The sequence below is a fragment of the Perognathus longimembris genome, chromosome 13, assembly GCF_023159225.1.
Source record: "Perognathus longimembris pacificus isolate PPM17 chromosome 13, ASM2315922v1, whole genome shotgun sequence".
Taxonomy (NCBI): domain Eukaryota; kingdom Metazoa; phylum Chordata; class Mammalia; order Rodentia; family Heteromyidae; genus Perognathus; species Perognathus longimembris.
Genome location: NC_063173.1, coordinates 13,546,106 through 13,567,129, shown reverse-complemented (window position 1 = coordinate 13,567,129; position 21,024 = coordinate 13,546,106). Strand labels below are relative to the sequence as shown.

Genomic DNA, 21,024 nt, shown 5'->3' with positions numbered 1-21,024 from the left:
TTCATTAAATTACCTTCCATTTGTGTTTCAAATAGCAGAATTTTGTATATGTTCTGTAGAATATGACAAATACTTAAGTTGTTAAACTTTGAAATTAGTAGTGTGAAGGAAAATAAATATCATGTGAATAGGCAGAGGAATAATCCCTCACAATATGCCTCTAAATCCCCCTGGAGTTTTGAAACACGTTGTTTTACTCTGTGCAACCCAAGTAAAAGTTTCTGGATAACATTTTTCTCCCACAAATATTTCCCACAAGAAACTTAATGACATCCAAAATTGTGCTGTCACCTTCTCCCCTTGTGTTTCCTCAATGTGGTTACAGTTGGCTCTATTTCTAATGTAGCTGATAAAATAAACATTATGTTTCCAACATTCCCTTGTAACTCATTATTCTAGCTGCTCATTGTGATGACCTTGTCCTATTCTCCTTTTATAAGTGTAACAACTAATATTTATGTAGGCAATATTGTTGCAAGTCTTTATAAATGGAAATACAATGATGATAATAGTCCTAATGACAATTGAAATCATTTTATCTGTAGGCGACAGTCAATCTCTACTTCAGTTAGACTATTTCTTTCAAAATGTAGTATAGAGCACCATGCGTTTTATATATGTTGAATCTTTTTGTTTTGACTTTCAGGATATGTGAAGACCTATATGGGCTTCAGTGTCAGGGAGCACAATTCCTTTCTACTGAATGCCGTATGATTTCACACCTTTTCCTGTTCCTATTTCTTATCATATAAACTTTTTTTTGTCATGTCCTGTTTTGAATAATATGCTATTCATAGGATCCAGATAAACGTTCTCCAACCAAAAGGATTCTTTCTCCATCTCTACAAGTAAATCCAAGATAGAGCACGGAAGGCTGCCTCAGCAGAAATGCCACAAGACTGTGTTCAGTTTCTAACATGAAACAATGTATAGATTCACAATCCATCGACTAAGGAAAAAGCTATGCCTTTAAGAAGAAAAATAGGCAAGCAATGTTCCACATATATTTAGGAATATATTTCAGTCTCTTTACAGAGACCAGATGTCTAAACTCAGGAGGGTTATGGAATTTCCCTTCTAAAGCTAACATTGAAATTTAATTGCCAATGTTACAGCATTGACAAGGGTTTTTATCTTGAGGAAATGGCCTGTTTATCACATTAAAAAGCTGTTATTGTGAAGATGGTTAGTTCTCTTGGAAGTAGGCTACTCATAAAAAGGTGAGTTAGGCTTGATGTTTTTGTACATGAAGATTGCATATTTCCTTGCTATGTACCACCTTTTAATCTTACATCCAAATGGTAAAATGACAAAGGGGGATATAGTACTAAATGTGCTCATGGAAGTGCCTTCACAAAGGTCACTTTAATGCAATGTGATTCAAGTAGTCTTTATTCATAGATATTGAGTATCATTTTCCATTACCACCCCTAAAATATTCTACAACACAATACTGGCCATGAAAATAATGTGATCTTACAGACAAAGTTTGACAGACATCATAAAGTGACCTGACTAGAAATTCTAAAACTCTCAAGTTACAACAATGAGGCATTTTTGAGAAATTTCTATAGGTCAATGGGTGTTAAGGAGACATGCCAACTGTACGAAATGTTTAATCTTAGAGGAGATCTTGTAAAAGAGACAGGATGTTAGGAAGTGAATTAATTCAAATAAAGTATGGAGTTCAGTTAACAGAAATATGCTTGGTCAGTTCCTTCATTATCACAAACATGTGTATGTAAGATTTTATTTACAGGAGAAAGTGGATGGGCTGTAGATGGAAACTTTACTGGCAATATGGCCTCCCGAAGAACTTTGTGTTACATAAACAGCTTTAAACCTAGCCAAAGCAAGCAGATTTCACACACTTTAGAGCTGGATTTCGTACATATTCACCCAAACTGAATCCAACAACTGCAGCTCTACACAAAATAAATCCAGATCTGTGATAACCCCTCTTCTGCTTTTCAAAGTTTTCTGATTGGAGATTGTTCCAGGTTGCAGCTGAGTGATGACTCCCACACATGTCAGGTTTCCTCCTTTGAGTTATCTTCCTCGTTTGTAGGTAGAAGTTTGGAATTGCTTCTAAATGGCCTTGCCAGCTGAACACAGGCTTGTAATGCAGCTTATCCTCTTACCCTAGCGACAGAAGAGGCTCCAGGAGTGAGGTTTAAAGCCAGCCAGAGCAGAAAAATCCTACAAACTCTATCTCCAATTAAGTCACAAAAACACTGGGCTGGGAGCATGGCTTAAGTGGTTAGAACACCAGCCGTGAGTCACAGATTTGCCAAAAGAAAAAACAAACAATTTTAAAAAACAACAACATAAAAACACCACCTGTAATCCTAGCTACTGAGTAGACTGAGATCTGAGTCTGGGGATCACAATTCAAAGCCAGCCTGGGCAGGAAAGTCCCTAAGACTCTAATCTCAAATAAACTAAAGAAAAGAGGTAATAGAGTTGTGGCTCAAAGTGGTAGAACTTTAATCTTGAGCAAAAGAGCTCAGGGACAGTGCTCAGGCTCTAAGTTCAAGATCCATGACTGAAAAAAGAAGAGGACACTAGACCTAATTACTCATTTAGGAGGCTTATATCTTATTTAACATCTAAAAGAGAAGGGAAGAATATGAAAAAGAATGCAAGTCTGTTCATTCTTCAATAAATGATATTTTTCTCTGCTTTGGTGATTTTTTTTTCATCTATTACCTGGTTCAGTCTCACCTCCTGAACAAAGCCTAAATTTTCATATATTTTCTAACATTTTCTTTTTACCTTACCTTATCTATCCTGCTTTAGTCTGAATCACTCAAATAAAGCTTGTGGTTGACACCACCACCATTTGGATAGATAGATGGATAGATAGATAGATCTCTACATACCCATCTGTACATTTTTCAAAAGCTGCAATTTCAAATACCTGGAGAATTAAGTGTATTTTTATTTTGTTCTTGTAAGACACTTTAATAGAATTTATTTATTATCAGCACAAATATGGAAAAGTTATAACCAAGCAAATGTCACTATATTAAGATTAAGCTCAATTTTTCATATATATTTACATTCCACCAAGGAATAAGATCTATGAATGAAGAGTCATTCTAGATCCTAAAAGTTAAACCTTAAGTGACTTTTGGCCTCCTGAAGATGTAATTACAAAGGTCAAGCCTGATTTTGTAATTTTTGCTGGATAAAGCAGAAACTGATGACTTGAAGAAGATAAGGGATGCTAATAGATTGTTGAAGATGAAATACTGAAGAGAAGTAGCTTGAAAACTTTAAAATAGAGGGTGAAGAATGTACAATTTGTTTATGAAAGAGTTGTTATTTATTAGAGATAATGTCTAGAGTGCAGGATGGGAGATAAGCAATACAACATTTAGGAATAAGGTATAAAAGTATCTTATTAATGTCTTTGTTTCTTGTTTGGTAGCAATAAACAATAGCCAAAGTTGTCTATTTTCCTGTTAAAAAAACAAACAGATCATGCATTATCTTATTTACATTAACTAAACTAAGATTTATAGTGAATACATACTAAGTGAGTTTGTATCTACCATGAGGGACTGAGATATTAAAAAAAACTATCTCATATATCTGGAGGAGAATAAAATTATCCAGCAATTAAAATCAACACAGAACATACAATGTCTAATTACTTTGGTCTAGACCTTCAGGTGTGTGAAATTATGGAAATCATTTCATTATGAATCTTCTTTTGAGTAGTGGTGTTCTACTGATAGCTCCAAAGTGAGTCAAAAACTGAGAAAGCAAGAACAAGGTTGGAAGGAAGAACACCAGAAGTAGAAGCAATACATGATCTTAAGTGAAGACTGCAGTACAAAAATGAAGAGTGCTGAGACCTGTAGAAACTCCAAGTAAAATGTCGAGCTATATGGCAGCTATGATCAGCTTGTGTATTGACAGTTATAATCTTTATACAAGACTTTTACAAGAAGAAATTAAACATCATTTTTAGAATCTAAGTGATGTAGTGATTGAACAAATGAAAACTGAGATACTTAGATTCAAGTCTGAATGCTGTGCATCATTAACTATGAATCTATGGAACAAGTGTATTGATGTCTGTTTGGTCATTCTGTTTTCTCATCTAGTCAGTTGTAATTTTCAATTTCCAAAGACTGAATAAAAATCAAGAGGGATAAGTCATCTTAATGATTGCTTCTAAAACCCAAATGATAATTTCTCTGTGTATAAATTTTCTTTTATACTAATACTTAATATTTTTTCTGAAATATTCATCAGATATATTGAATAAAACAGAAGCAAGCAGACCTTGGGGAAATAGCATTGTATTTATTTACCTTGAGAGATACTCCATAAAATTATTTGCTAACTGAAAAGTCCTCTACATCTTGTAGTCTGGGAAAAGATTCTTTATCCCAAAGGGAAACAGATTTCTCCACCACCTTTAACCTCTAGTCAAGTGAGTTAGCTGCAGCTCCTGCTCCTGTTGGCTAAGGATCCATTCCATGTGCTTGCTCCTTAGGACTCTCTTAGGGTCTCTGGAGGCCTGGCAGCTTTGAAGTACGTAAAGAGGGGAATGGAGGCAAGAAATACAGGGCAGAAAGAACCAAAAGAGGGTCACCCTACAGCAGTCACACTTACAGAATTATGAGATCATCAAAAGGTAAAGTCCAACTCTTTGAATAATTGTATTACAATCGAGGGTAAAGACCATAAAATATGGACTAAGAACTATAATTTCTGCTAACTGATAGTGATTAGCTAACACACACCATGACTGACATTCCAATGTTGAATTCAAGTAGTATTGAAGTTGTTAGATTGGGACATGCCATATGATCAGAAACAACTGTGAACAAAGAATATGCATTGGACTCCCACTGAGCATTAGAGGGTAATCAATCACAGTAACTTCTCTAGGAGGAAGACTATTTAGGAGTATGGTAGAACAGTGCTTATTTGTTGCCATTTTTGTTTATTGTTAGGCAGGAACAAATCATAGCCAATATTTTTCATCTATTTCTTCCCTCTTCAGAATAACCTCAACTCTTTTGGTTAACTATTATTCTGAAAATATGAAAGGATTTCAAATGTTTTGGGGATAGTGAAATATTGATGTATCCTGATACTAAATATTTTGCTTTGTACACATATATTAAATATCACATAGGACCAAATTAGACTAAATTAATAAAGTTGAACACATTACTATTTCTAATGCATCAATCTTCAATCTAGTAAATGTGTAGATACAAGAAAGTAAAACATATGGAAGGAATTCCAGATTGAACATTTCAAGATAAAACGATTTTTCCTGAATGAATATTTGAAAAGGAGAGTTCTCCTAACTCCGTGTCAGTCACTTCTGCACTCTGATTTCTGGTCTAAAGTACAGAGAGTCTAATGACACCTAAAGTATGTCAATAGTTTTGTTTTCATTTCTAAATACAATCTTGGTGCTAAATCATAGAAATACCTATATGCTAGAGTCTTTACTGAGGGCAATTTAATCACATAAGAAGTCACATATCTTAATGACAATATATTAAATGCAACGGTCTTTACATTGATGAACCTATCAAAATGTACAAATAAGGCACAGAAAATTGTGAATTTCCATTTGAGGTCACCAACTAAGGAATTGTATGTAAAATATTATTTGATCTAGAGACCATAATGAATTCAGGATGCAAACAGTGAACATGCAATTTTAAAGCATTATACAAACAAGTGGAACACAATTTTTAAAATTTAATTATATTGTCAAGGTGATGTACAGAGGGGTTACAGTTGTAAGGTAGTGAGTACATTCCTTGTCAGACTTGTTACCTCCTCCCTCATTTTTTCCCCACTTCCCCTCTCTCCCTCCTCCCCCACCTCCAAGTTGTACAGTTCAATTCCAACTGATTGTCTTGTGAATATTTCTGTGCAACACAATTTGCCTAATAAAGTGCAAACTGTAGTTTTTAAGCCTTTCTGAAATCACCTTGTGGAACCTGACGTTTAAAGTGATCCACAATACTGGAAAATCATACTTGACCAAACTTTTAATATCTATGATAGGAAGTCGTGTTTGGGATTTTGAGAATTACTTGAGTTCTGAAGCCATGAGGAGTCACAGAAGAGTTCTTTTGTCTCGGCCACGCTTTCTGTGATGCTGTTAGCTAACCTGTACCATTCTAAGACACCATTATCAATTTGGTAAAATTAGAAAAATGGCATTTAGCTTGCATAGATATTTGCCCTAAAATTAATATACACAAAGAATCCTATGACGATAAGTTTCTGAATTTAAGAACCAATACTACCATCTTCCCTACCTTACATTAAAAATGATATGGATAGATATCACACTAATGATGAAAATACCAAATACTACTAGGCACACTGATGTCTGTCTTCAACAATACATTCAGACATGAATTATACAAGTTAAGAAGAACAGGATATACTGACAAATGTAAAGATACTTGAAACAGGAAAATAAGACTATGAAAAGGGCTTAAAACTAAGTATGCACAGAAGTTAGGAAACTTTCACTTGAGAAAAGACAACTTGATAGAAAAATAACTTTACCCACACATATACAGAAAACCTCATTAAACCTTAGAGCTCTGAGAATAGGAGAGAACAAACTCAAGGATCCAGGAATGAAGAATGTCACAGGAAGAGGAAACTGAAGGTGCAGTGAACCATACCAAATGAATAACTTCACTCCAGAGTACACAGACATAGATAGAAAACTCTTTCAGGATGATATTTTAAAGGAAATTGGTGTAAAAGAATTTAAAGGTACTTCCATTTATGTTTCTCATGTTTCTAGCAGATGATCTATACTAAGATAGATTCAGAGTGCCAAGATGTTTTGCAATTTTGGTTGACTGCAGAAAACGTTAAAAATAATATTTTGAACGTAACTCACCTCCAAGAAATGGAAACAAGAGGTTTTTTATTGTACTATTTGCAATTTATTTATTTATTTCCCCTTTTATGGCTGTTTTTGATCTCTGTACCATTTGTCTTGTATATAAGTTTATCTGATTTAGGGAAGGGATGGGGAAGCACAGAAATGGTGGGACAAAGGGTGAACCAATTCAGCAGTGATACTCACTACACACTGTTGGGGGGGGGGAACCTATATAATTTGGGATTAAGGAAGGTCCGTAGGGGAAAGATTGGGAGAAAATGAGGGAGGGGTGACACTGTTCAAAAATGAATGTATGCATTACCTGACTTGTTACTGTAACCCCTCTGTTCATCACCTTTACAATAACAGAAAGGAGATTTATTAGTTCATCGAGACTTGGTACGTTGTGGCACAGTGCCTGGATTTTCCTTTGTGTCACTATAGCGTCTTCAATGTACCTTGTAACCTTGAAAGTTTTCTAATGTGATGTTTTGGGATCTTCCAGATTCATTGTTCATTCGTTTTCAGATTGGTGTGTAATGGTTTGGGCAGAAAACTTCAGCATCCAAGAGGAGGGATCCATCCACAGAGGACCAACAGCGGTAACACCATGGGGGACGCCAATGAATCTCAGTTCTCTCCCAACACCTTCCATCTCCTGGGCATCCCGGGACTGGAGCACATGCACGTCTGGATTGGGATTCCTTTCTGCTCCATGTACCTGGTGGCTGTGGTGGGGAACGTGACCATCCTGGCTGTGGTGAGGGCCGAGCGCAGCCTCCACGAGCCCATGTTCCTCTTCCTCTGCATGCTCTCCATCACAGACCTGGTCCTCTCCACGTCCACCCTGCCGCGCATGCTCTGCCTCTTCTGGCTGGGCGCCCACGCCATCGCCTTGGACGCTTGCCTGGCTCAGATGTTCTTCATCCACAGCTTCACCGCCATGGAATCGGGCTTCTTCTTGGCCATGGCCATTGACCGGTACGTGGCCATCTGCGATCCCCTGCGCCATGCCACCATCCTCCCCCACAGTCGCATTGCCAAAATGGGGGCTGCGGTGGTGTTCCGGGGAGTAGCCTTCTTTTCCCCACACCCCATCCTGCTCAAGCAGCTGCCCTACTGCGGAAGACGGATCCTTGCCCACACCTACTGCGAGTTCATGGCCGTGGTGAAGCTGGCGTGTGTGGACACGGGCGCCACCAAGCGGTACAGCCTCAGTGTAGCCTCTGTCATTGGTTCCTGCGATGGCTTTTTCATTGCGCTCTCCTACGTGCTCATCCTCCGTGCTGTCTTCCGTCTTCCCTCCCGAGAGGCAAGCCTTAAGGCTCTAGGCACCTGTGGCTCTCATGTCTGTGTCATCGCAGTCTTCTACTCCACAGCTGTCTTTACCTTCCTGACCCACCGCTTTGGCCACAACGTGGTTCCTCGTATTCATATCTTCATCGCCAACATGTACCTTCTCGTACCACCCTTTCTCAACCCCATCGTGTATGGAATCAGGACCAAGAAAATCCGCGACTATGTAATTCGTTGTTTAAGGGTAAAACTTGCCTGAGTCTGCTGAAAATGACAACATTAGAAAGGAAAGATGGCAAACACCTGATCCTTTGCTTAGCCCTGATAGGAAGACACCACCCATGGAAATGAGATGTTTTATGATTTTTTTTTAAATTGGGCAGTCCTCCTTTGTCATAATTGAAATTCTCAAATTCTAATGGAACTAAGTAGGTGTAACATTTTTCTGAGCATTGAGAGTTAGAATGACTTGTTTTCGAACCTGATGAATAATAAATGAATCTCTTCTCCTTGCTGCTCTCAACCCATGATCCAAGAGGACTGTAGTTTACTTACAAACAAGGAGTGAGCCAAAGAACCCTATGAAAATCTAAAAAAGAATCCCTACCAAGGAATATTCCTTGATAAATCAACAAACACTCTTAATAAACCTATTCAAGAAATAGTACAACTGACTTACTTTGTAGCATAGGAATACATCAAGAATTTGGCATCTATCCACAAGACTTAAATGACATATTCTTAGTCAATGGGAAGTAGTTCAGCATTGCAATAATGTAGTCAGCTAATCTCAATTTTTCATGGAAGACTTTTTCCACTAAAAGAAACTTGTGTCTACTATTGTATTTGTTTTTACCTGACCAATATATACTCTCTTTTAAGCTATATTACTATTCCCTCAAAACTAAACTAAATTTATGCTTGGATAAATTTAAATTTGCCGTATGCCCAGAGCTTATTCAGATATGCTGGGCTTCATTCAGATGCTAATCTTCAAGTATTGTATGGCATTGCCTTCTGATGAAGCAATAATCTATTATTATAAATTACCTAGGAACATTGGGTGAATATTATAGAAATGTAAATGTGTGAAAATGGAACTAGGTAACCCAAGGAAATGGCTGAGGTTGGAATAGACAGAGTAGTAAATGATGGAATGGGTGACACTGATCAAGATGGAGTGTTTTCATAAAGCAGCACATTGAACTAAATCGCCATTGGACCACTAGGTAGAGATCATTAATTACCAAATTTAAATGTTTGGCTGACTATGCTGTAGATGACAGTAAAGTTAAACATGATAAGTGTTTTTACTTGAAAGATCTGAGCAGTTCTCACTAAACAAGTGTAACCCCTTTCTGCAAACTGTTGTTCCTACAAGTGGGACATTACTCCAGCAGCATTCAATAAACACATTCTGAATAGCATTGAGTAGTGTTGTCTTTGCTGTAGTCATTACAGTCCTACAAAATATTATTGGTGCTTTCTTTTCTTTTTCCTTTTTTCTGTGTATTCTTGGAGCTTATTTAAAAAGTAGACATCTGGAAGCTTCCATGAACCTGCATCCTCAACAAGTGATTCCAAAGAAACAAATAAACCTAAAGATACTTGACTCACTTTTTTTCCAAATTTTTATTATCAAACTGATGTACAGAGAAGTTACAGTTTCATACATTAAGCATTGGATACATTTCTTGTACTGTTTGTTACCTTGTCCCTCATATCCCCCTCCCTCCTCCCCCTTTCCCTCCCCCCCAGGTGTTCAGTTCACTTACACCAAACAGTTTTGCAAGTATTGCTTTTGTAGTTGTTTGTCTTTTTTACCCTGAGTCTGTCAAATTTGATATTCGCTTTCAATTTCTTACTTCCAATACCAGTATACTCGGTTTCCAATATACTCAGATAAGATTACAGAGATAGTGTAGGTACAACCACAGGAAGGTGATACAAGAACATCAATAATAGAAGCTACAGATACACTTGGGACATTGAAAGTAGTTACAACTGTGACATAACAATTGTCTCCATAACATGGAGTTCATTTCACTTAGCATCATCTTATGTGTTCACAAGGGTATAGCTATTGGGCCTTGTGATGCTCGGCTATATGACTAGCCTAAACCTGTACTAATTATTCCCAATAAGGGAGACCATAGAGTCCATGTTTCCTTGGGTCTGGCTCACTTCACTTAGTATAATTTTTTCCAAGTCCTTCCATTTCCTTACAAATGGGACAATGTCATTCTTTCTGATAGAGGCATAAACTTCCATTGTGTATATGTACCACATTTTCCTGATCCATTCGTCTACTGAGGGGCATCTGGGTTGGTTCCAGATTCTCGCTATGACAAATTGTGCTGCGATGAACATTGTTGTGCTGGTGGAATTACTGTGATTTTGTTTGTGGTCTTTTGGATAGATACCCAAAAGTGGGGCTGCTGGGTTATAGGGGAGTTCTATATTTAGCCTTCTGAGGAATCTCCATACTGCTTGCCAGAGTGGCTGAACCAGTTTACATTCCCACCAACAATGAAGTAGGGTTCCCTTTTGGCCACATCCCCTCCAACAATTGTTATTGTTAGTTTTCTTGATATATGACATTCTTACTGGGGTGAGATGGAATCTCAATGTTGTTTTGATTTGCATTTCTTTTATGGTCAGTGATGTTGAGCATTTTTTCATATGTCTCTTGGCCATTCTCATTTCCTCATCAGAGAAGTCTCTTTGTAAGCTTGACTCACTTTTGTATATTTTTCAATTACTATTGGCAGGATAGGTACACTTCTGGAATCTGAATTTAAAACCTTTTTATATTTCTTAATAGTATTTGGTAAGATAGTAAAGAAAAATGAACTGGCCAGAGGAACCAAACTCTAAAGTGGAAGACAAGAGAATCCTCTGAGGAAGGGCAGGCCTCTGGGAATGTTATCCTCATGCCAGCTCACTCCTGATGATTTACCACTGTGCTCTCTAATGATTTCTTTTTGCTTGGCTGTTATTTTGTTCTTTGAGCTGTTAAATCATAAAGTTTATTTGAGCTTCTAAATCATGAAATTGAATTACATTTCCTGTTAAAAGATTTTTGAGCATTCTGTTCAGAAATATAAACTACAAAGTTGGCATTTACAGATTACTCTAAAGGATAACAAAGTGGCTATTCAATAAAAGTGACAACAAAATGAAATTCTTCGAGACTCTAGCAGTACAGAAAAACAGGAATATTTGCGCATTCATGTAACAAATACTTTATGCGCTATAGTTTGCTAGTTTCTGATGGATGTAAGCTGAAGAGAAATCTAGGCTTCAAGACCATTTACTAATGTGAATATAATCAAGGGATGCACAAATGCATAAATATGCCAAATATTTGCAAAAAAGAGAAATAAATAATGAATTTCTGTAAGATATGTGTAACCTGGGCATCGTAACTACTTGATTTTATCCTAAAAGTAAGAGATATTATGCCCAGGAGTAATACGATCAACTCTGTGTTTTCACAACCTATTATTCAACCTTAAAGTGAGTGAGATCCTAACTTTTACAGTGATTAGATTCACCTGCAGTACGGTATGCTAAAGAAAATAAACCAGATGCAGAAGGACAAATACTTGCATAACAAGATATAGACCCTAAATAAATATCAGCCACATAGTTCAGTTTCTAGGGTTAGGAGAAGGATAGAGAGATTTAGGTCAAAATGCATAAAGTTCCAGTCCTTTACAATGAGTCTAGAGAGGAAATGTAGACACTGAAGACCACAGATAACGCTACAGTTTTGTATATTGAAAATCTGATTACTTAGTAGTTTTGAGCTAATAGAACCATAAAAATAAAAGATGCCTATGTGAGATGATGTTTATGTCATTTTTGAATACAGTATTTATTCTGTAATATATATTAAAATATCATGCCACATACCCAAACTATATAAAATTAAAATAAATCATATAGTCACAAAAAGAAAGTGATTATAGAGGCAATAGGGTAAATACTGCTATTGCATATATTTATGTATGTATTCATATGTATCATGTATATCCTGTATTTCTTCTGCTTACATACTTACAGTGGGTTTATTTGCAAAAATTCAATTCATATTATATGTAACCTAAATCAATTTTTTTTGTTTTTTTTTTAAATGGGGGGGGTGGTTGAGCTCAAGGCCTAGCTTTGGCCTTGAGCAATTTTTGCTCATGGTTGAGTGCTCTACCACATGAGTGTGTGGTTAATTGGAAATAAGAGCCTCATTGAGTCTCATTGACTTTCTTGTCTGGGCTGGCTTTGAACTGTGATTCTCAGATCTCAGGTTTCTGAATAGTTAGGATTAAAGGCATGAGCCACAGGTGCCTGGCTCAGTATCTTTTTTAACAATTTTCCTCTGGCTGAAATAAAAACACTAATATGCATCAAGGCACTGTGTCACTAACAAAATAACAATATACTAATTTAGCTTATAGTGATGTATTAATATGAATATAATAAAAGGATAACCATCTAAGGCGATAAGTAAATCAAAGTAATAAGATGCAATGTGAACATTACTATATTTTCTTTTTGATTTTTGAAGTAACTTTATGATCCATCTTTCTCTCATTTCTTTTCATTGTTATACAAAGTAAAACATTATCATGAAAATTAAAAAATACAAGTCTTATTACTAGTAACATAGCATATCTCAAAAAAAGAAAATAATTCACAATAATTTTTGGATCCATCTGTAAGGCATTCTAATATAGTCATTCCTTTACCTAGCATTTTCATTAGCAATTTCAAGATTGGTAAGCTCATCAGAAATATTGAATATTAAACATAGAGACACAGGACAATCTATGGACATAATACAGCTTTATTAAAAATTTATCGTTGGGAACACTTGTTCCTGACTCCAGAGAATTCACAGACTTGTCTTCATCCCTATGCCAAGTAGGTGAAGTATTCATGCATCTATTCATTTACATAATATAATCAGAATTATTATCATAAACAATTATACTGGCCAGCTTTGTATATATGTGAAGGATACAGTGATTTGAAAATGTCCCTTTTTCTCTCTGTCTAGGAATCAGAATTTAAGGAACTCACCTTAGAGTTGTCATCTTGCAACAACTCCATTCCTCAGCCTTTGAAATTGATCCTGGCTGGAATTCCTGGCCTAGAATCTTCCCATTGCTTGTTTTCTGTGCCCTTTTTCTTGATATTTGTTGTTGCAGTCATTGGTCATGTAACCATCTTAAGTATCATTCAAATAGAGAAGAGTCTTCAGGAGCCCCTGTTTCTCCGCCTGGCCATACTGTTGACTTGTGCCTGGTCAATGTCACTGTGCCCCACATGCTAGCTATCTTCTGGATGAATGCCCAGGAAATCAGCTTTGATGCCTGCCTCACCCAGATGTTTTTCATCCCCTACACCTTTCACTTGGTTTCCACGGTATGTATGTCTTAAAGATGAACTCCTAATTCAACTTCCTATGTCTAACTTCTGCTTTATTTCAAGTTGTTAAAACTTCAACTATAGTTGTCTTTCTCAAACAAATATTTCATTCACTTGAAATCTTCATTTTGTTATTTCAAGGTGATGTAAAAAGGGGTTACAGTTACATAAGTCAAATATTCAGTACATTTCTTTTTGAAGTCTTCCTCTTTCCCCCATTTTCCCCAGGCTTATACTGTAGTTTCCCTTCAGATCGTATAAATCTTTCACCTTTCACTTGAAACCTTTTCTAACTCACTTGTCAAGATAAAGGCTACAGTCTATAGTATTCAAGTTATTGTATAACTGGGTTTCCGTCAGCTTTACCAGATGCTCTATTCTATTTTTTAACCCCCAAATAACCATCAATCCAATCCAGTTAATACAACTTGCTTTGTTTCTAAATATCCATATCTTTTTGACAATTCCCATCATGTAACACCTTGAAACAACAGACAGTCTAACAACGTGAATATCGGGAAACTGAAACATATCTTGTCTGAGAGGGATAGGGGTAAAAGAAAGGGAAGTGTACAGATAGAGTAAAAGTGAGTGAATGCTGTCATAATACTCTGGGAACACATGTGCAACTAGAACTAGAAAGAAGAGATGAATGAGGTTAGGCTAGATGAAATGGCGAGAATGGTGGAAGGGGTAGCACTGATCAAGATGCATTGTACTCAGGGGGTGGGGGGAGGGGGGTATGAGGGACGAGGTAACAAACAGTACAAGTAATGTATCCAATGCCTAACGTATGAAACTGTAACCTCTCTGTACATCAGTTTGATAATAAAAATTTGAAAAAAAAGATGCATTGTACTCATATATTAACATATTGAATTGAAACCCCTTGCATAACTATTGAAAGATTTAAAAAGTGTTTTTAGAATGTTACCAAACAAATGCTCATATTAGTGACGATATCATATTCATTTTCCTTTCTCTATCTGATCATACTGTAGACAATCTATGGCTTATCTAAACATGAATGATACTTACCTGTTCAAACACATACCAATACACACTTCTGTCATGAACATGATTCTAATCATTTCCTTCAACTATTTTTTTCTATTTCTCATTAACTCTGTCATGCTGTCATATTTATATCTATTCACATTCTGGCAGCTAATGTGACATAGGCATAGGATGTATATGTTAACACATGTGTTGGATATGCATACTACATGACATCAATCAATCAAGAACATTCAGGAGTTGGGAAATAAGCTCAATTTCTCAATGCTATAATGCCTGAAGAATATGTAGTTTACAAGATGCAGTTATGGACATGTTTGAAAATCCAAACCCTCAGATTCTTCTCTCTGGGTAAAACAATTCATAGCCTTTTCAACTCCTAAATATAATTGGTGTGTTAACACATTAAATAGAATAAGCTGCACTGTACATCTTAATAATAACAACAAAATTATATTTTAGAAAAAAAGAAAATAGAACAAAATGAATAGTAGATAAATGATAAATAGATGACTAGAATTCATACATCATATGTTGGCAAAAGGATTGAAAATAATCCTCTACTACCATAGTTTGAAAAGGGTTATTTTACATTGTTTGGAAATATATCTAACTCTTTTGGTCTATTTTTAGTATAGCTGTCTAGTAAAATGCCATCAATGGAATAGTATTTCCCCAAAATACCCAAAATCATTTTAATAAAATGTTCTAATACAGGATAAGAAGTCATACCAATATTACTTTATATTTCATTGAAGACAAGTGAGATATAAAAAAGAGTGGTCAGGTGTTGGTGGCTCCTGCCTGTAAACCTAGCTACTCAGGAGGCTGAGATCTGAGCATTGTGGTTCAAAGCCAGCCTGGGCAGAAAAGTCCCCATGAGACTCTTATCTCCAATTAACCACCAGAAAACCAGAAGGGGCACTGTGGCTTAATTGATAGAGCCCTACCTTTGAGATAAATAAGGTTAAGGGACAATTTGTAGGCCCTGAGTTCAAGCCCCACAACTGACAAAAAAATAAATAAAAAAAAAAGGTGTTCCTGTGAGTACTATTCCGTCTCCCTGGGAAACAGGATGCCCTCAGTCTTCCTGTAAAACAACTTTCTTCTGAGCCAGGTGACCTGCAAAGCTATGCACATTGGAAAGCAGATTTTACCATTACTATTCTAAGCAGTTGGCACTTACCTTTGGTTTGCTTCCAACAAGTTTTAGATATTTTATGCCTCATACTAAAAGAATAATGCTTCTATTAAAAGATGATCTTACAGGAAATGAGGGTGTTTTTCCCCAAAACATTCATATATCTGAGACTTCTATACCCTTGTCATACTCTCTGTCAGCTCACAAAGGAATTTGGATAAATAACCTTCACTTTACCTGTTTGTTTTCACATATTTCCCAAATTAATAACTGTGTGTGTACATGTGCGTGTGCATGTGTGTACCCTAAGACTTGAACTCTGTGTCTCACACCTTCCCTCAATCACAGCTGATATGCGACCACTCATCACTACTTCTGGCTTTTTGTAAGTTAATTGGAAATATGAATATGAGGTTTTGGCTTTCCAGTCTGCATCTAAACTGAAATCATCAGATCTCAGCAAACTGAGTAGCTAATATTGTGTCACACACTAGTGGCCAGCTCTTTAGGTGTGTGTGTGTGTGTGTGTGTGTGTGTGTGTGTGTGTGTGTGTGTGTGTGTGTTTATGTGCTGGTCCTGGGGCTTGAACTCAGGGACTGGGTGCTGTCCCTAAGCTGTTCTACTCAAGGCTAGCTTTCTACCACTTAAGCCACAGAACATCACCTTCCACTTCTGTCTTTCTTTTTGTTTTTTGGTAGTTAAAGTCTCACATACTTTCATGCCTGGACTGGCTTCAAAACAGTAATCCTCAGATCTCGGCCTCCCAAGTAGCTAGGATTATAGGCCTGAGCCATGGGCACCCAGCTTTAGTTGTATTTTAAAAGATAGATCATATACCCTCAGGCTGATAAAGAAGTTGCCTGTAAACAGTTCCTGTTCATACCAATGGTTTCTGACAAATCTTTGTGCAAGAACTTTTTCAGACTTGGGGAGTTAAGGTCCATCCATGAAAGCAATGAGAGAGAAGTACTGGAAATATGACTATCCAGGAGACATTATCAAGCAGTTAGAAATCAAAATTACTGGGTAAATACTGCACATTTGTAGCCCAACACTAAGGCAATTTGTACTTTATCCAAGTATCCCTAACAAAAAGATATCTCTGCTGATCCACACTGGTAATTTTCTCAGTAATAATAAAGGCTTATTGATTTCCTTCCCTTCACTATTTTACTTTCTCCTCCCACTAATTTTTCTCTGATCAGATTTCAAATATATCATGTATACTAACCTTTCTGATTTGGTTTTCTTTTGTGAAAACTCTTGATAGGATGCCTTATGTTATTGATATCCTGTTATTGTTTCTTCATTGAAGATATCCCAAGGCAAACATGTATTTTCCTCCCCATCCCTAAATAGTAACATCGACATTAACTTGACCATCAAGATGAGAGACTAATGGAATCATGAGGTAAATATTATCGGTGCTCATGTGGTGGATGTCATGATAGCGTGATGCTCTCAATACACAGAGGCCCTGAGAAGAAACATCAGACGAAGAGGCAAAGGGAGTGAGGCTAAAGACTAATTTTCCTTTACTAGCTTGTAAATAAGTCCTTCAGCTTCACTATGATAAGAATAGGAGAAAAGACAATGTTAAAAGTTACTAACCACAGTGCTTGATCAGTCTGACAGATTAGCTGTCAACACTCTCCAAAATATCTCCTAATTACCTTTTGACAAAATTTATTGAGTTCCAATGCTATGCAAACAGATCATGGACTCCTTTCAAAAACCACAAAAGTTGGTAATTGGAAGTTGAGGGAAGTTTTGCCTGTCGTTATATAAATGAGTATTTTTAAGTTAAATAAAATCAGAAAAAGTAAGATCCGGTGATCTGCAGGATTCTTTGTATCGTTTGTTAACTGATAAAGGCGGGGATGGGCCTGCTTTCCATGATTTGCAGGCTTAAATAAGTCAGATCCACACAAATCTGGCCATTTCCATGAGTTCTAGCATTAATGATGTTTAAACTGAATTGAAGATACGGTAAATAATATTTTATCTGATAAAGTATAGTTTCCTATATGAATCTCATACCTGCCATGACTTTCTCCATAAGGTCTTCTATGACTCTTTCTGAAAACTTAGATTGATTGCTTCTTTTTTGTTGTTGTTGTTGTTTTGTGTTTTTTTCCTGCCAATCCTGGGGCTTGGACTCAGGGCCTGAGCCTGTCCCTGGCTTCCTTTTGCTCTAGGCTAGCACTCTGCCACTTGAGCCACATTGCCACTTCTGGCCGTTTTCTATATATGTGGTGCTGGGGAATTGAACCCAGGGCTTTATGTATTCGAGGCTAGCACTCTTGCCACTAGGCCATATTCCCAGCCCAATTGATTGCTTCTTAATTGTGAAACTATAGCTACTGTTTTTACCTTTTCAAAATGGAACCAACACTGAATTAAATGTACCCAGTATCGTTATATTCTCACTACAGAATGCTGAACTGCAGAAAGATTTCACAGTAGATATATGTATGAAAAAGAAGAAATAATGAAGGGAGAAAACAGAGATAGATATCACCACAATAGCCACAGAGTACAAGCTTTTCACTTTAAATAGGCAAATGGATATTTCAGCAGACTCGTTGGATCATTTCTGAATGTCTTGCTTCAGAGTGAAAATTTGAGCAACGCGTCTGCGAATCTCTTTGGTCTTCACACCATAGACAATGGGATTCAGGGCAGGGGGTACAAGCAGATAGATGGTAGACAAGAGGATATGGGTATAGGGAGAGACATGGCCAAAACGATGGCTGAGAAATGAAAAGAAAGCAAGGATATAAAATTCCAGGAAGACAACGATGTGAGCTGTGCACGTGTTGAATGCTTTGATTCGCGCCTCTTTCTGAGGCAGGCGGAACACAGCTCGAAAAATCAGCACGTAGGAGATGAAAACAAAGATCATGTCAAAACCTAAAATTGCAAAAGCCACGAAGAGCCCGTATGATTTATTAACATGGACATCTTCTGCAGCCAGCTTGACTACAGCCATGTGCTCACAGTAAGAATGAACAATGACCACAGAATGGAAACGTCGCAGTTGTTTGAGTAGAATAGGCAAAACCCCAACTAGGATTGTTGCCCGGATTACCACCATCAGCATCACTCGAAAGAGAAAACGAGGGGTGAGGATAGATGAGTGTCTCAAAGGATTACAAATCGCAACGTAGCGGTCGAAGGCCATGGCCAAGAGAATGCCAGATTCCATGCCTTGTAAGGCATGGATGAAGAAGAGCTGGGTGAGGCAAGCATCAAAAGCCATGGAGCATGAGCCAAACCAGAAAATGGCCAACATCTTAGGAGCAATGGCCACACAGAGACCTAGGTCAGTAGCTGCCAAGACAGCCAGGAAGATGTACATGGGTTGGTGTAGACTGCGTTCTGTTGGGATAATGATAAGCAACAAGATGTTGCCTAGAAGGGCCACCAGGCACAAGCCAAAGAAGGGAAATCCAATCCAAAATTGCACATGCTCTAGTCCAGGTATACCAATCAGGATCACCGTTGTCGGGGTCAGATAGGACATGTTGGTGGAGCCCATGGAGCTGGAAAATCCTGAAGTCATTAATGATTGTATTGCCTATTCAGAGAAAATCATGGCTTGGAAGAAGGGACGCTCTCCTCACCGTTCTTCTCAGAACCTGAGAAATAGGAATGGAATGGAATCATATGCCCTCTTGTGGGTCTTTGTGGATGAGGAATATGATCCCGAGAAATTACATAAATGAAAATTTTATTTTGAGAAGCATCGATTTTGCTCATCTCTGGAGTTTTCTCTGCTTGTGTCGTAGATTGCAGCTTTAAGTCTTAGCTCAAATCTGTGCCAAAACTCCACATACATTTCAAATTAAGTTAAATATTCCTGTGACCAAGTCAAAATCACATACCCTTGTACAGCTGACTCAAGTCTCAGGTTATTCAGGTATGAAAAGCCTTACACTGGGTGTCCTGGATTCTCAGCTTTAATGTGTAAAATACTTTTCTCTACTTCCTAGAAATTGTCTTTCAGATGGGGCAGTGAGGATCCTTTGTTCTTTCACTAATATAGAAGGACTTTTGTGGCGATATTTCCATAGGTGTGGAGTGTATTTTAAAGAACTTCACATCCTACATTGTATTTCCTTAGTCCACTTCCTTCCTCCTCTTCTTTTAACAAATAGTGTTCAGTGGATTTTGTTGTGGTATCTGTGTTGATTTTATATCAGTAGTACCAGAGCATATTTGACTGAGTCAGTTCTGGTTCCTTATTGTAAGAAAAGCCAGTGGACAGTTATAAAAGTATTATTGGATCTTAAGGGAAACAGAAAAGTCAATTAAGAGAGAACATAAATAGCACATAATGCATGCCACGAGTCCTAGTTTAATGAATAACTTGTATAACTTAAATATTTTTGTTATGTTTTATGTGCCTCAGATTTCAAAACAGCAGGAATGCTTTGATGTTTATGATAGAGTTTAACACAACTTATTTTATATTTGATTTATTTCTGTCAATTACTAGTGGATAAAATTTTGACATGCTACTGTTACCACACATTATATCCTTCCCTTCATTTTTTAACCTGTTTTTAAATTTTTTCTAGTTCCCTTTCTTTGTCAAATCAGCAAGTAAAGCCTACAAATTTATTTACTCTCCCATCTTTTAAAGTATTTTACTAACCAGTTTATAAGCCTAAATTATATAAAACTTTTTCTATCTTTTCATAACTGTGTCAAAGCCAAATACATTGACTGAACAGCATACTTCCTAATTATCACATTTATGTATTTTTCCTTGAAATAAAAATAAAAGGGTTGTTTTGGTAAATTTATGAAAAAGACTATATTATCTCATAATCAAGATGAATGTATATGTGGGCAAAAGGGTAAACTACTTAGGTAATAATGTATTAAATACTTTTGTAACGGATCATTTTATATGAACATTAGAGGCCACAAAAACCAGGGGTCCCTAGCCAGTGAAATAAAGAGTTATATTATTTTAAATATTTTTAAAATAATTTTATATATATATATATTTTTATTATCAAACTGAATTACAGAGAGGTTACAGTGTCATACATTAAGCATTGGATACATTTCTTGTACTGTTTGTTACCTCGTCCCTCATTCCCCCTTCTCCCCATATCAAAAGATTTTTAAGAATTTTAATGTCAAAAATTGCTTTTGATACTCATATCAAATGAGGCTTGATGGAGGAAGTAGAGAATCCCTAAAAGTGGTGACTGATAAGTGATACAAATTG

At 36.8% G+C, this 21,024-nt stretch overlaps 2 protein-coding genes across 2 annotated transcripts; one reads left to right on the top strand and one right to left on the bottom strand.

Moving 5' to 3' along the window:
* Positions 1-7,505: 7,505 nt before the first annotated feature.
* LOC125362180 (olfactory receptor 52D1-like) lies at positions 7,506-8,450 on the top strand. Its single transcript, XM_048360881.1, has one exon. The coding sequence runs from the start codon at positions 7,506-7,508 to the stop codon at positions 8,448-8,450; it is 945 nt and encodes a 314-aa protein (XP_048216838.1).
* A 9,919-nt stretch (positions 8,451-18,369) lies between these two features.
* LOC125362377 (olfactory receptor 52A1-like) lies at positions 18,370-19,320 on the bottom strand. The gene has a single exon (XM_048361231.1). The coding sequence runs from the start codon at positions 19,318-19,320 to the stop codon at positions 18,370-18,372; it is 951 nt and encodes a 316-aa protein (XP_048217188.1).
* Positions 19,321-21,024: the final 1,704 nt, after the last annotated feature.